This window comes from Felis catus, chromosome D2 (genome assembly GCF_018350175.1).
Source record: "Felis catus isolate Fca126 chromosome D2, F.catus_Fca126_mat1.0, whole genome shotgun sequence".
Classification (NCBI taxonomy): domain Eukaryota; kingdom Metazoa; phylum Chordata; class Mammalia; order Carnivora; family Felidae; genus Felis; species Felis catus.
In genome coordinates this window covers 86,605,712-86,620,997 of record NC_058378.1, presented here as the reverse complement: position 1 = coordinate 86,620,997, position 15,286 = coordinate 86,605,712, and the positions used below count along the sequence as shown (strand labels likewise).

Sequence of the window (15,286 nt, the reverse complement as noted above, 5' to 3'; positions counted from 1 at the left end):
TCAGAAACATGCACGGCCCATGCCCTCCCAAGGGTGAGTGCCACGCATCCTGGGGCACTCGGCCTTGTGAACACAGGAGAGGGTGTTCCAGAAGGGTGTCTGCTGCGGGCGGGGGCTCGGCCCATCCCCCCGAAAGAAAGGGGTGTTCCAGAAGGGTGTCCGCTGCGGGCAGGGGACTCGGCCCATCCCCCGAACTGAGTTTGGGGAACTGAATGCCCTGCTGGGATGCTCGGGGGTGGGTGGAGAGATGGTTCCAGGGGTTCAGCACCCAGCAAGGGAGCCGTGCATTCAGGGGCAGGGCCTTATCACAGTGCATGTGTCACAGCTGAGGCCGTGGGGGAGCACCCACAGGCCAAGAATGTGACCCCACGTCCATGGTAGCCAGAGAAAAGTACAGGTTTGAAGTGTGCACAGTGTTTGCACATGGACATTGTGCATATGTGTGTTTAAATGTGCACGTGTATGTATTGCGTGCACGTGAGTGTGTCAGTATGTAAGAAGTGCTTATATGTATGCATACAAATGTGTGTGCACAGAAACATATATGAGAAAAGTCAGTACAGGAGTACAATGAGTATGTATGTGTACACATAAGCACGTAGGTATTTTTGTGCACACACAAGCATTTACGTGTGCGCAAGTGTTATGTGTACGAGGGAGTATTTAAGTGTGCACAGTGGTTAAATGTGCTCATGGGTGTGTATGCAAGAACATTTAAGTGTGCACGTGTGTTTGCATGCACACGAGTGAGTGTGCATGTGCATGTTTAAGGGCACACAAGATTTTAGCGTGCACGTGAACGTTATGTGTGCACACAAGCATTTCCATGCACACACGTGTTTACGTGTGCAGGTGAGCACCAGAGAAGGTGAGCACAGCTGTCCTGATCTAAGATACAAGCAGGAAGCACGTAGGTGTCACTCACTGTTCAAGACATAATACCCAAAGCCCCGCGTGGGACTGACGGCTTCAGGCGGGGCGGGCGACTGAACTGGGACCCATGGCCTTGGTTTGGGGGCTGCTGGTCTGTGGGAAGCACCATCGAGGAGGTGGCCCTGAGGCTCGTGAGGACACCCTAGTCTGTCTCTTCTCGGTAAGGGCGGCGGATGCCACGGAAAGTCCTTGGCCCAGGGCGAAGGCTGTGGCTGGGAGGGACGGGCCACAACGGCACCGTCACGTAGGCATGACGATGGCAGGGCTGCGGGAGCCAACTGTAAGCCCCGATGGGCTTTCTGCCTCTGAACATGTAGCTCCGGCTCCCACCCCGTTCCGAGCCACCTGCTACAGCACTCTGGGCCCTACCCACTGGGGACGGTCCCCAGCTGCCCAGGGGTCATCTGACGAACCATGTACAGTCCTCGGCCTTTAGTGCTGTGGGTCCCTCCCTGAACTGGCCCCAAGAACGGGCTGGATCAGAGAGGTGGTGATGTAGGCGGAGGTGCCCACGAACGGACGTCTCACGTCCAGGGACAAGGGGAAGCCAGGCAGCTCCTGGGAGGAGCTCAGGTCACTAACAGGCACTGGCCAGCTGTGCACCGTGTTTCCTGACCGGTCACATAAAGTCTTCCAGCCAAAAAGCCCCAGTCTGGGGGCGGGGTGACAGAGACGACAGCATTTTGGAGCCTCCTGTTAGCCACAGCCAGGAGAGCCCACGGCCACGGCCACAGCCACTGCCAGGGAAGCTTTGGTTACGTCACACGCCCTCACAGTTGCGCGGTGGTGACAGAAACTGAAGTCCAGCTCCCGGGGACCCTCAAAGGACCTCTTCCCGGAATACAGTGTCTTGGCTCAACAAGGCTTCTGAATGGGGTGACTCCAGTGGTTTTGAAAGGACACCTCTTCCACAGAGCCCGCCTGGCCCTCGCCAAACACAGAGCCCATCCGTGGGACAAAACAGGAGCCCAGACGCAGCTCTAGACGCACGGTTCACCGTCTCCAGGAGGCGGAGGGGGCGGCCTTCCAGGAGTGAGCCGCCAGCAGGCCCGGTGAGGGGGCGGCCACGGAGGCTCTGCCGAGCACCCCCCCACCCCCCCACCCCCACCCAGCAGCGCTGGCCGCACACACCCGGGAGCACAGGGGAGGTAGCCAGAGGGTCGGACGGCCACAGACATACCTTCTCCACAAGCTCTTGGTTCCTTCGATACAAAGCTTGCTTCTCTTCAATCCACTTCATGTCCTTGGACGCGGAATCGAATTGGAGAAACAGATTCGCCACAGGGTTAATCTCAAAGTCAGCATTTAAATCACAATTCAGCAGAACAGAGGATCCGACCAAAGGACTCAACACCCAGCTTCTGACATGACCACCCGGGACGGCTCACTCGCACAGCTAATGAACACCTCTGATTTCACCCTGTATCTCCTGGGAGGGGCCCGGACAGAGCAGACGGGGGCAGCCCCGCTTCAGGCGGACCCCTCGCGCCCCCACGTGGACAGCGCTCCCGGCCAGGCACCAGCGGCACGTGGTACCACGTGGACGTCACGGGTCCGGGGACCCCGACTGGAGCCGGCGGGAGCCAGGTTCCCTCGACGGGGTGGGAGGGGGGCGCCCGGTCCATCTCACTCTCGGACACTCAGACGGAGGCATTTGTGCAACAGCGAGAGATGTGTGTGGCCGCCCTGCGGACCCCGCCCCAGGGTCAGGCCCTGGGGGAAGCACAGGGTGTCCGGCGTGCCCCCTGCCCCCTGCCTCCGCAGTGTTTCCAGTCAGGTGTCAGGAGGAAGGCCTATTGCCCCAGCTTCTTCCCAGCAAAGTCATCTTCGAAGCTTGAAAGATTCATCTCAGCAGATGAAAGGCAGCGTTGTCTTTTCTCCTCCTCCTTCTTCTCCTTCTTTTTCTTCTTCCTCCCTCTCCTCCTCCTCCTCCCCTTCCTCCTGTCCCTCCCTCTCCTCCTCCTCCTCCTCCTCTTCCTCCTCCTCCTCGTGTCCCAGCTACCACCACTGCTCCTATCCAGCATGGCGTGGGGCCCAGGGATCTCACTCTCGAAGTCCAGGCAGGGTCCGTGAGGACTGTGCGCAGCTCAGCTCCAGAACGCCGTTCCTGCAGCCCAAGTGTGCCGTGGCCCCGGGCGGAGATGTGGTGGCCGTGGTGGGGCGCAAGCCAGTCTGGCGCTGAAGCCTGGCCGGGTGCTCAGGCAGGGGCACTCACAGTGTGGCCCCGGTGTCACTCAGGCCCTCCTCTTGTCCGGCCGGCCGTCCACCCGGCAGTTAACATGTCGAGGACTGCCATGGGTCTGCACGGGGCTCGGTGCTGGGCCAGGCGCCTCCCAGGCAGACCCTCCCAGCCCTACGTGGACGTCGTCCAGCCTCATCGTGGCTCCACCTGGAGCTGCGCCACCCAGCAGGTCACGGGCCCGTGGCCAGGGCGGGAGGATGCCCTCCTGCGGGGTTCGAAGAGCCCCGAGGTGGTGAGGGAGTGAGTGACAATCTCCAGGGGCCTGAAATCCTGGCCCCGAGCTGGGGGAGAGACGGGGCCCACCCAGACCAAGCCCAGAGAGGCCACGCACTCTCGGCCGGGCGCGTGCCCGCCCCGTCAAGGCTGCTGTCTCCTTCCTCTGGATACAGATTCCTTCCAGTTTTCACATTTTTGATTGAGGTGTGAGTCTTCAGCGCGCAGCCAATAACTTTCACCCGCACGCGCGCACACGGGCCGCCGCCCTCCCCAGGAGTCCGTGCCCCTCAGGCTCCCTCCGACCCCCTGGAGCCCCCCAGGGACCCGGGCTCCACACACCCACCTGTCCCTGCTCAGCCAGGGTCTGCTCGAGATCCTCTATCCGCGTCTGGGCCCTCTGCACCTCTGCTTGGAGCTGCTCACGGGTCTGTAGGACGGGAGGAGACATACATCCAACTTTCTCTAAAAGCCAGGACATACCCACAGGGACAGAGACTCTCAGCGACCTTCTGCCTTCTGCCTCCACCACCTCTGCTACCGGAGAGGAGGCCGTTCTCCCCTTTGCAAGGAGTGCTCAGCACGGAGGGAAGAACTCTGAGGCTGGTTTGAAGCAGGCGACCTCACTTAGACCACAGGGACGGCCTACAGACTGGCTCTGAGAGCGTGCTGGCGGAAGGAAGTCTGTTCACAGGATCGAACAGCTGATGGGCGTGGCCAGGCGCGGCCCAGGGGGGCTGGTTCCAGTCTCGAGGGCGACAGTGAGGACACTGGCAGGGCTTGGCCGTCTGCCCAGCAGGGACCAGACGCCCTTCCCTTCCTTTCCCTTCCCTTCCCTTCCCTTCCCTTCCCTTCCCTTCCCTTCCCTTCCCTTCCCTTCCCTTCCCTTCCCTTCCCTTCCCTTCCCTTCCCTTCCCTTCCCTTCCCTTCCCTTCCCTTCCCTTCCCTTCCCTTCCCTTCCCTTCCCTTCCCTTCCCTTCCCTTCCCTTCCCTTCCCTTCCCTTCCCTTCCCTTCCCTTCCCTTCCCTTCCCTTCCCTTCCCTTCCCTTCCCTTCCCTTCCCTTCCCTTCCCTTCCCTTCCCTTCCCTTCCCTTCCCTTCCCTTCCCTTCCCTTCCCTTCCCTTCCCTTCCCTTCCCTTCCCTTCCCTTCCCTTCCCTTCCCTTCCCTTCCCTTCCCTTCCCTTCCCTTCCCTTCCCTTCCCTTCCCTTCCCTTCCCTTCCCTTCCCTTCCCTTCCCTTCCCTTCCCTTCCCTTCCCTTCCCTTCCCTTCCCTTCCCTTCCCTTCCTTCCCTTCCCTTCCCTTCCCTTCCCTTCCCTTCCCTTCCCTTCCCTTCCCTTCCCTTCCCTTCCCTTCCCTTCCCTTCCCTTCCCTTCCCTTCCCTTCCCTTCCCTTCCCTTCCCTTCCCTTCCCTTCCCTTCCCTTCCCTTCCCTTCCCTTCCCTTCCCTTCCCTTCCCTTCCCTTCCCTTCCCTTCCCTTCCTTCCCTTCCCTTCCCTTCCCTTCCCTTCCCTTCCCTTCCCTTCCCTTCCCTTCCCTTCCCTTCCCTTCCCTTCCCTTCCCTTCCCTTCCCTTCCCTTCCCTTCCCTTCCCTTCCCTTCCCTTCCCTTCCCTTCCCGCACAGGCGCCCTCTGCCGGTCCTGGCTTCACCTGGATTCTGCTTGCTGACTTCACTTTCTCCCCCCAGGGCCCCCTGTGGAAGCCCACCCTCACTGCCCTGGTGCAAGGCCCCCGAGGGTCCAAACCGCCCTCCTGGGAGTTCATGTGCACTCGTGAGGTCCAAGCTATAGGGCACTCCATTCTGGTGCTCCTGCTCCCCGGGGAACAGCCTCCAGGGCAGATGAGGGCACAGGGTCAGGGGTCCCTCAGCTTGGGGAGGGCAGGGTATCCCCTGGCCAGGCTCTGGGTGCCTCTCCTCGTGACATCGGTGGACCCAGGCTCTCCCTCCCTCGTCCCCTCCCCTGGCCTCTGCTCTCCATCCGCAGAGATGAAAGTGAAGCTGGCCAGGGTCCTAGCTAGTCCCCACCCGATTCCCTGGAGGCCCAGGGGCTCTCCAGGCAGCCAGGACACATACGGTCTAGGGGAGGGGACCCCACTGACACTGTGCCCTGGTTCGAAGACGTCCATGCTCAGCCGGCCAGCCAGAGTTGCAGAAATGGCTAAGTGGTGTTGTCCCATGCGGCTGGGGACAGAGCTGGCCCCCAGGCCCCACAGCAGCAGGGCAGGAGACCCCTTCAGTCCACAGGGACGAAGCTTATCTCTCTATGCTGGGCATGCCCTCTGAGCCCCGGCAGAGCAGGCCACGCATCAGGGACGGGGGTGAAGGGGGTTTGGGGGAGGGCGGCAGGACACAGCCCCTCACCACGGCCTCCCATGGCAGCCGGCAAGGGTACCTGCCTTTGGCGGATGGACCATGAGTACCTGACCCAGGGTCCAGAGAAGCAGGGGCAGGAGGGGACACTACCTGCTCCCGGCTGGGCCTGCCTGGCGAGGCTCAGGGGAAAGGGGGGCAACGGCATCCGAGCTCAGCGTTTACGGGACAAACAAATAATCTTGACTTGTTTCAAGAACCGAGCTGCGATGCCGGGCCTCCTCCGGCTCTGGGCCTCAGTTACGGGGAGGTCCCAGGAGCGCCACCAGCAGGTTGGGCAGGAAGCTGACTTTACCTTGTCTGCCACCTGCAGTGCCCAGAGGGACAAACCCGGCTCTCCGTGGGGGCCACCGCTCACACCTGTGCCCGGGGCTGCCCTGGGGTCCCACCCGCGGCCGGCCAACGGCCGGCGCCACTTCCCAAACACGGGCTCCCGACGGCCTCGGCGAGCATCGCCGGGCCCGACAATAACCGCGGGACGTGGGAGAGGGCTTGGCCCGGAAGGCGAAGCGATGCCAGTGTCCCTGCCAAGGCCGGGGGGTCAAGCGGGGAGGAGCCCCGGCGGGAGCCGGAACGTCGTGGAGTAGAAGTCAGTTAGACCTTAACTTCTCGCTCTGCGTCCAGCGTCCCTCCGACCTGCTCCTGCAGCAAGGCGTAGGCTCGCTGCAGGGCCTGGTACTCCATGGTCAGCTGCCGGAACCTCAGCTCCGTCTCCTCCTTGGCCACGCCCTGGAGAGGTGCACGGAGACACGCTGTTACCCGGGGCCCCGGGGAGGTGAGCCCGGAGCCCCCGGGGACAAAGGCCCAGCGGGCTGCGCTGAGGCCAGGGTGAGCCTCAGGGGCCGGGAGCCCAGCCAGGGCCTCAGCTGGGGCCCCCCTGCGGGCCAGGTGAGCGCTGGGCCCGAGAAGGTGGTTCCTCCCCACCCCACCGCACAGCTCAGGCTCCCTTCCCACGGCCATCCCCACATGCCTTCCGGCCGCAAGGACACCCGCTGCCCCTGGGAAAAGGCGGGGGGCTGTGGCTGCCTTGGCGGGGCCCCAGCGGACCCCGAAGTGTTTGCCACTCCAAGGAGAACACCCCGGTCTGCTGCGGGAGGGTGGCTGTGTCTGAGAGTGACCGGAGCCCGGCCCCTGCTCCTTATCCCCGGGGCCACTGGCAGCAGCTGGGCTACCATGGCTTAGGTCTCTACGTGGGTCGGTGGCCATGGGGCGACCTGCCCGGATCTGCCAGGGGAGGCCTGGCTCATGGCCCGAGTGCCCCTGGACAGGTCCGTTGACCGCCTGCCACTACGTGTCCTTCAGCCACAGGGGCCGGGTGGGTCAGACCAAACCCAGCACGGGCTTCCTGCGACATGAGGGGGCTCAGATGTCCGCCTGCGTATGAGGGCGGTTCCTTCTGGAAGGGGGGTTGGGCAGGACAGGCTGGCTGGGCTTTTATCAAAGACAGGGCTGCGCCTCATTGTTTTGTTGCCTTGATGTATGTCTCGGCGTGGCCCGGACCCCCAGGGCAGCCTGCGAGAGGGCAGGGGTGCAGGCAGCCAGGGAGAGGCACGTGGCCCTCCTTGCCAGGTCCCTGGACCCCCGGAGCCCCGGCCCGTGCAGAGGGCCGTGGGACGCTACCTCATCCAGGTCATCGTCGGGGGTACACGGGGTCTGGTCTGTCCTGTCCGTTTGGTAAGAGACAGAGGAGCCATCAGATTCCAGGGAAGCCTCTTCGTCGTATCCAAAGAACGTCTCCACCACAACCGGCTTCTGACCAAGAGGGACCGGGTTAATCCACACACGGACCCATGTGCCCTCCCCACCCCATGTCCACTCTATCCAAGTGCCTCCTGCCAGTGTCCCCGACGCTCTCCCAGATACAGGCCCAGACGGTCCCAGGAGCTCCCCGCGGCCTCCTTCTGCTGAGTCCCCAATGGGGCCCTTCACGGTCAGGCTCATGAGGGTCACCGGTCACTAAGGCTGGAGGGCACCGTGGCCGATGCTCCCTGCCTTCACCATCCCGTCCTCGGCTGCTGAACCTGTCCTGCACGTTGAGGGCTCCTGGCCTTTATCCCAGTTGCCCGGATTCTCCCCACTCCTGCCTCACGGAAGCCCGGGGAGCAGGGGGGCCCGGCGGAGAGCAGCAGGCCCACTCTTACCACTGCACTGCCGGGCTCCCAGGCCTCCAGAAAATCTCTAAATACTCTGCCATAATCCCAAAGATAGAGACCCCCAAACCCTCTCCCTCCTCCCATGGGCCTTTCTGGGGGCCAGAGAAGCCAGCATTTGTGCCTAAGGAATATCTCACAGCCTGTGTGAGGAACGACCACTGAGCATTCAAAAGCCAAAAGAGAAAACACTCATTTTGCCGAAAGCAGCACACAAGTTACTGTTCCTTGAGGCTATCTCCTGAATCTCCTTTTTTAAAATTAATTTGTTTTTGAGACAGAGTGAGCACAAGTGAGGGAGGGGCAGAGAGACAGAGGGAGACACAGACTCAGAAGCAGGTTCCAGGCTCTGAGCTGTCAGCACAGAGCCCAACATAGGGCTCGAACCCACAAGCTGTGAGATCATGACCTGAGCCAAAGTCGGACGCTTGACCCACTGAGCCCCCCAGGTGCCCCCTCTCCTGAATGTCCTCTAATAAAAAGCACACATTTGTTGAAAAGGATCGTGCTTCCAATTCCCTACGGGCGCAGGCATGCCTGGGAGGGACCTGTGTAGGGCCAGCAGACAGGTGCTGCAGCCTGCAGTGCTGGCCGGGGACCATGTGGTGACGAGGCAGGCCTGTGGACGCCAGCGCAAGAGGGAACTCTAACTCCGAGCTGGCAGAGGAAGGTCAGGGTCCAAGGCTAGCCCCTCCTCCTTGCCGTCAGAAATCCTATCTTCTCTGGGAAAGTTAAAAGCAACAAGGTAGGATTTCTAAATTTAAAATTATAATCATTGTATTGATTTGGGTTCGTTTTGGTTATTGTACAGTAACGATTTTTAAAAACAATTGGGGCGCCTGGGTGGCTCAGTCGGTTAAGTGTGTGTGTGACTCTTAACTTCGGCTCAGGTCAAGATCTCACGATTTGTCAGTTCGAGCCCAGCATCAGGCTCTGCACTGACAATGTGGAGCCTGCGTGGAATTCTCTCTCCCTCTCTCTCTGCCCCTCCTCTGCTTGTGCTCTCTCTCTCTCTCAAAATAAATAAACTTAAAAAAATAATAGAATTATTGGGGCACCTGCGTGACGCAACCTGATGAGCGTCTGACTCTTGGTTTCTGCTCAGGTCCTGATCCCAGGGTCGTGGGATCGAGCCCCGCATTGGGTTCCACTGCTTAAGATCCTCTCTTCCTCCGCCCCTCCCCTGCTCGTGCACTCTTTCTCTCAAAACAAATAAATAAACATTAATAAAAAGGAAATAATAAAATTATCTTCTTTTCACCTCCAGAGAGAAACTCACTCCTGTTAAGTGGCTTTTAAAAACACGCGTTTTGTGTGTGCACACGTCAGTGCTGTCTCCGTTACCTTGGGGAGTTTCGCCATTTTCTTTCTTTGCTTTCGAAATCTTAAAAGCTTATCTCGCTCCTGCAAAAACCAGTGGAAGAGATTTTCTGAGTGGTTGAGCAGCTCAGTTAATGTTCCCGCGCGGTCATCTGAACGGACTTGCAGGGTGCTTTCTGGATGGGCACGCTGTATGCTCATGAACACACGGCCCTCCTCAGGGAGGACCATCACGCTGCAGGCGCTGATGCCCTGTGGCTTCCGCTTGGGCTGAAGTGAGTGACGGCCCACGTTGGGGGGGTTAGGGTTAGGCGTGCAAAGCCTCCTTCAGAGTGTGCGGGGGGAGGGGGCGGGCTCTGAGCAGCACGCACACCGGAACCGGAACCGGAACCGGAAACGGCAGGGACGGTGGCCCAGCCCTGCTCCGCACTGTCTGAGCAGGTGTCTGGAAAACGGCATCCCTGCACAGGTGGAGAAGGATGCTGCAGAGACAAAAATCCCGTTTCTCCCCAGGGAGCTACACGGTGTTTCCGTGGCCCTGACCACGCGCCAGCCACGCTTAGACTGCTGGACCACGCCGGTGGGGGAGAAACCCGTGGGGGTGCGGTGACCCAGGGACGGCAAAGCTGGGTGCTGGCTCCTGCAGGCATCACCAAAGGCCATGTGGGGCACCTATCTGACCCTAATGGATGGGCTTCTCGGCCACTGCTGCAAAGCCTTTGGGCAGGTAGCGAGTGCTGTGTGGGCACAGCCACCTTTGTCTGGACTGGAAGGAGCCACCAGCACCAGGGGTCCCAGGGACAAGTGCCCTGGAAAATGGGCGTGGATGTAGGAGAGAGAATTACTTACCAGCACACTCTTCACGTAGCCGGCGGTTTCGAGGGTCTAGGGGGAGAACAGCACGTTAGAGAACTGGGGGCCCAGACCTGCTCCTGCGGGAGACCCCGAGCCTGCTGGCTGCCCCAAACCTCTACCGATTCCCACTGCCTGGAGACGGAGCATGTGACTTGGCCCTCGCGGTCCTTTTTCCCTCCCAAGCTGACCTCCCAAGGGCACCGTGAACCTGCAGAAGTGCCCAGGGGCCTCCGCTCAGGGTTGAGGTCCTGTCACCTTCCTTTCAGAAACTGAAGTAATGTACAGTTGTAATTGACCAAGATTTCTTCCTTTTCCTATATTCCCCCATAGATTCTCATTATCGTGGGCATCGACGGTCACTGTGTGCTTGAATAAAGAGGTCAACTCTCAGGCACGGCCAGAGAAGGCTGTGTTGGGGAGACGCCATCCTGCAGCCCGCAGTGGGCAACTTCCTGCTACTCTGGAAGCAACTTAAGTTGCTTGGGGCAACTGGCCTTGGGGCGCCTGGATGGCTCAGTCAATGGAGCATGGGACTCTTGATCTCAAGGTCTTGAGTTCAAACCCCACGACTGGCATAGAGCTTACTAAAAAAACCAGGAACAAAAATAAAAAAAAAACAACAACAAGCCAGGCCAGGCCAGCACTTCTGGGCCACAAGCCACACCAGCAAGAGACGATACTGTCCCCTCGGATGCCCCTGGAGGTCACAGAATGACCAAGGCCACTTGCTCTGAACAGATCTGAATGGACCCCAACAAGAAGCAGAAGGCCCCCAAGCAGGGTAATTGGAGGGGGTCTGATGCAGGACTATTTGCAAAACTGTACTGTGGCTGTAGGGGCCACAGGGATAGGGCAGTGTAGAGGGCTGGATGGGCCCCCCTCCCGGGGAATGCCCAGAACCTGTCTCTGGACCTTATCTGGAATAGCGCCTTTGAGTCAGGGCTCTGGAGGTGAGACCATCCCGGATTAGGGTGGGCAGGTGTCCTCAGGAGAGAAGAGAACGGGAGGGACACAGAGAGCAGGCCCCGCGGAGACAGGCGGAGCTCAGAGAGGAGAGGTGGCGATGAACGGACCCCGCCCTGGCGCTCCCTGAAGCAGCGGGGCCCTGCCCGCACCTTGACTGGATTCTGGCCTTCAGACGGAGAAGCGAGCTAGCCCCCAGGCGTGCTGCTCTGTCCCGGGGTCCCAGGAGCTGACACTGCGGCATTGCTGCCTTTGAAACCCCGGGTCTAAAGCGAGGAGGGGACCACGCAGTTTTAGCGCTGGGGCCTGACAGCGGGGCCCCTAGGGAGGGCCGGGAGGACTCCCCTGCTGGGTTCCCCAATGCAAGGACCCGGTGGGCGGGGAGGGGCCGAGGGAGGAAGGAGGGGAGGGACCGAAGGGAGGAGGGGAAGGGTCGAGGAAAAGAGAAGGAGAGGGGCTGAGGAAGGAAGGAAGCAAAGGACGGAGGGAGAGAGGAGGGGCCTAGGGAGGAAAGAGGAGAGGGACCGAAGGGAGGAGGAGGAGAAGAACAGGGAAGGAGGAGGGGAGGGGCCCAGGGAAAGAGGAGGGGCCGAGGGAAGGAGGGGAGGGGCCTACGGCGAGAGGCAGGGCCTAGGGAGCCGGGAGCGGAGAGACCGAAGGGAGGGGGGAGGGGAGGGGCCCAGGGAAAGAGGGGGGAGGGGCCCAGGGAAAGAGGAGGGGGCTAGGAGGACGGGAGGGGAGGGGCTGAGGGAGGAAGGAGGGGAGGGACCAAAGGGAGGAGGGGAGGGGCCGAGGGAAGAAGGAAGGGAGGAGCCCAGGGAGAAAGGACGGGCCTAGGGAGACGGGAGGGGAGGGGCCGAGGAAGGGAGGAGAAGGACCTAGGAAAGGAGGAGGGGAGGGACCGAGGGTGGGGGAGGAGGGGCCGAGGGAGGAGTGGAGGAGCCCAGGGGGAGAAGACGGGCCTAGGGAACGGAGGGATGTGATTGAGGGAGTAGAGGGGTGGGGCAGAGAGAAAAAGAAAGAGTGAAAGAGAGGGGCCAAGGGACACGGGAGGGGTGGAGGGGAGGGGCTGATAAGCTGGAGGGACGGGGCAGAGGGAGGGGAGGGGAGGGCAGGGTCGAGGGGAGGGGCTGGAGCCGGGAGAGGTGGGGCCGAAGAAGATGAGAAGGGTGGGGCCCAGGGACGAGGGAGTGGAAAGGGCTTAGAGGTTGTGGGGGGGAAGGGGCGGAGAGGGAAAGGACGAGAAGGGAGGGGATGAGGGGAGGGGCGGAGGGATAAGGGGAGGGGCGGAAGGATAAGGGAGGGACGGGACCCGAGGGGGATGGGGGCGGGGCGGAAAGAGATGAGGGGGCGGGGCCGAGGGCGATGGGGAGGGCGGAGGCTGGAGGGCACAGGGGTGGCGCGGCGGGACGCGAGTGCTCCGCGGGACGCGAGTGCTCCGCGGAGGGGACGCCGGGCACCTTAGAAAGCTCGTCTATGAGGTTCTGCTGCTCCACAATTTGAAGTTTCAAGAAGTCAACTTCTCTTTCGTCTTGACTTTGATCCAGGTCGTTTAAGGAGCTGGGTCTCCTTATGATCCCGGCTCTTTGTCTCTGCCAAGCCAAGCAGACCGCGGGGGTGGATGAGGGGTCGACCGGGCGACGGGGGAACGGGGTCTTCTTTGCCAGCGGGCACGCGCAGCCCGTCTGCTGGGGGGCAGGGGCCCCTCTGCTCGGGCCTCGGGGCAGCGGGCTGCAGGGCCCTGGGGACACGTGCGGGGCGAGTCTGCACCCCAGGACGCGGCGGCGTGAGCGGCCTGCCATCCCTCACCCGCCGCCTCTTCCCAGCTCAGCGCGGGAAGAAGGCATTTCTGCAGCCGGGTGCTGAGGACACCCCGCTCCGAACATCGTACTGAGTAATTACTCTTTGGCTAAACTCTCGCCCGCGGCCTCTGGGGCCTTTGGGACGGAAGGGACGCAGGAGACACCCGCTAACCATCCCACACTCCGTGGATGTGCAGGAGTGAGCCTCCCCCAACGCGGGGTCTGCGGGGTGCTGCTCGGCCGACTCCTTCCCCTCCACGCAGGCGTTCTGGGACTCTCCCCATCTGTGCCGGAGAGTTTTCAGAGTGAGAACAGGGGCAGTCCAAGGTCCTCGTGTTACACCCCGGCAGCAGGCCTGGGGCTGGGGCCGGACTTGCTCAGTGACCTCCCTGCCGGGTTCCCCCAGGCGGCGCCCAGGACCGCTCCCCAGCAGTGCTCGGACCCTCCTCTCGAAGCCAGCAGGCCTGGGCCGGAAGGCCCGCGGGGATGTGTGAGCAGTGGGGGAGCTTGTCGCTAGCTGCTGGTGAGCTCTCGAGCAATCCCGCTGGCCTGACGGACCAGTCAGGGCCTCTTACCATTTCTATGTTCTCCTGCGTGACAAATTTTAGCTTGTTTTCTATCCGACGCAAAGTGTGGGACAGATCTTCATTCTTCCGAGTGAGACGCTTGTTTTTATCCAACAACGGTTTGTATTGACTCTCAGCTTCTCGTAAGCGCTTTAACTGAAAGACACGACACGATTTTAAGTGTGACATGGGACCAACAGTCCCTGAACAGAGTCGGCAAACCGACCAGAATACGTTTTGGCCACAGTGGAGGGAAACAGTCCGGGGCCAAGGCTCTATTTTGCCAATTAGAGCTGCAGTAAACTCCCCCGCCCGTGACCCTTCAGGGCTCTTGGAGAAGCTCACCCTCAGACACAATCACCTGGAAATTTCAGGGCCTGTTAGGACTAATCGTGATGGCTCCACCTAGGGGTGAGGACCTCACTCATCCCAGATGACACACAGGACTGAGGGTACTTTTGCTCAGTAATGAGAAACCGGGATCAACCAACCAGTGCCTGAGGCCCGCATCTGCCCCGCCCCCCCCCCGCCCCCCTCCCGCCGGTTTTGTTCATAAAGCTTTATTGGAATAGCCAAGAGGCCTTACGCAAGCGCTGCCCTTGGAACTGTCGTTCCTCCTCTCCAAAAGGAATTTTGGAAGTGGGCGCCCCCTGCCCCTCCCCCACACCGCAGCCGTAGACCCGCAGGGCCCAGACCCCCACTCACCAGCTCATTCCTTTCTTCCGACAGCAAGGCATTTCGGTCCTCCAGCTTCCGAATGATCGCGCTCAGCTCTGCAATCTTAAGTTGGAAGCGCCGAGCGTCCTTTTCATCCAACTGCTGTTCCTAAAACAAAAATCAACTGCAAATAACTGTTCGCAGACACAGACGTGAAAACCTCTGCAATCCCAACACACCACGGAAAACAAAGCGGTTCCGCGTCATGAGCGCCCGTGACTCCACATGGCGGGTGGGCGGGTGCGGACCGACCCCCGGGGCAGGTGACTGCTGGCTCCACCGCCGGGGGCACCGCAGGCCGCGCAATGGGGACAGAAGGAAAGAGCAGAAATGTCCAGGGGCGTGCAGAGGTGTAAGGCAGGCAAGGGCGTGCAAATGCAGGCACCACAGGCGTGGCTGCTCCGGGCCGCGCTGGGGGCTGCTGGCCACGGCTGGGGGGGGGGGGGGGTCCGCCCTGCGCCGGTTTCCCTCGCAATGTGACCTGAGCACAGGATAAGAAGTTCAACTGAAGGCTTGCAAAGGGCGGTTTCCCAAGAAGTGTGCTCCCTCACACTGAGGTTCTAAAAGGTCACTTTTGAAACGTCTGGAACCTCATTCAAAAATCAGTGAAAACGTTTTGATCCAGTTTCAAAATCTCTCTGGAGTTGACTGCAATCTATCGAGTGCCAGAGCAGGATTTAATTCAGTTAAGCCATTTATAATAAGATTATAAAAAATCATTTTCTATTCTTGAAATGTCGCTGTCCTCGGGCTGGCTCAGCTCAAACCTTTTGTCCTCGGAGCAAACAAATGCATGTCCAGGAAGGACTGAGGAAGGGTTCCTCATTCAGCAGGTGCAGGAGAGGCTAGGGAGCAGGCCCAGCAGGACCCGCATTGAGGGTCCATGGAATTTAGATTCCCCACCCCCCCATCCCAGATTGCCCAGAACCACTCCAGAGGGCTCTGAATGAGGAGCAGTGATGACGAATGAATGATGTCACGGCCCTGCGGCTGCTGGCTGCCCCCACGCTGTCACAGCAGGCCGGAGAGCAGCAGAAAGGTGGCATGGTCACACAAAAAGCGGGTGAGGGGTGACTGGTGGGGATGTGGGCGAGTAAAGAGCCAGGAGCCCGTGCGCTCGGAGATGGCCTCATCCCGCTAGCCCGGGGCCGGAACCA

General features: G+C 60.9%; 1 protein-coding gene across 25 annotated transcripts in view; it reads right to left on the bottom strand.

The window, feature by feature from the left end:
* JAKMIP3 (Janus kinase and microtubule interacting protein 3) overlaps positions 1–15,286 on the bottom strand; it is a 113,798-nt gene that overhangs the window by 32,439 nt on the left and 66,073 nt on the right. For 8 of the 25 annotated variants that reach the window (XM_023241120.2, XM_023241124.2, XM_023241125.2 and 5 more), the window contains 9 exons: positions 14,118–14,237; positions 13,422–13,568; positions 12,505–12,636; positions 10,076–10,111; positions 9,251–9,310; positions 7,377–7,508; positions 6,357–6,485; positions 3,735–3,818; positions 2,114–2,176 (listed from right to left, as the gene is read on the bottom strand). In XM_023241120.2, coding sequence (XP_023096888.1) covers positions 2,114–2,176; positions 3,735–3,818; positions 6,357–6,485; positions 7,377–7,508; positions 9,251–9,310; positions 10,076–10,111; positions 12,505–12,636; positions 13,422–13,568; positions 14,118–14,237 — 903 coding nt within the window. The remainder of the gene's footprint in view (positions 1–2,113; positions 2,177–3,734; positions 3,819–6,356; positions 6,486–7,376; positions 7,509–9,250; positions 9,311–10,075; positions 10,112–12,504; positions 12,637–13,421; positions 13,569–14,117; positions 14,238–15,286) is intronic. The other 17 variants (XM_023241123.2, XM_023241132.2, XM_045040870.1 and 14 more) reach the window with 5 other exon arrangements.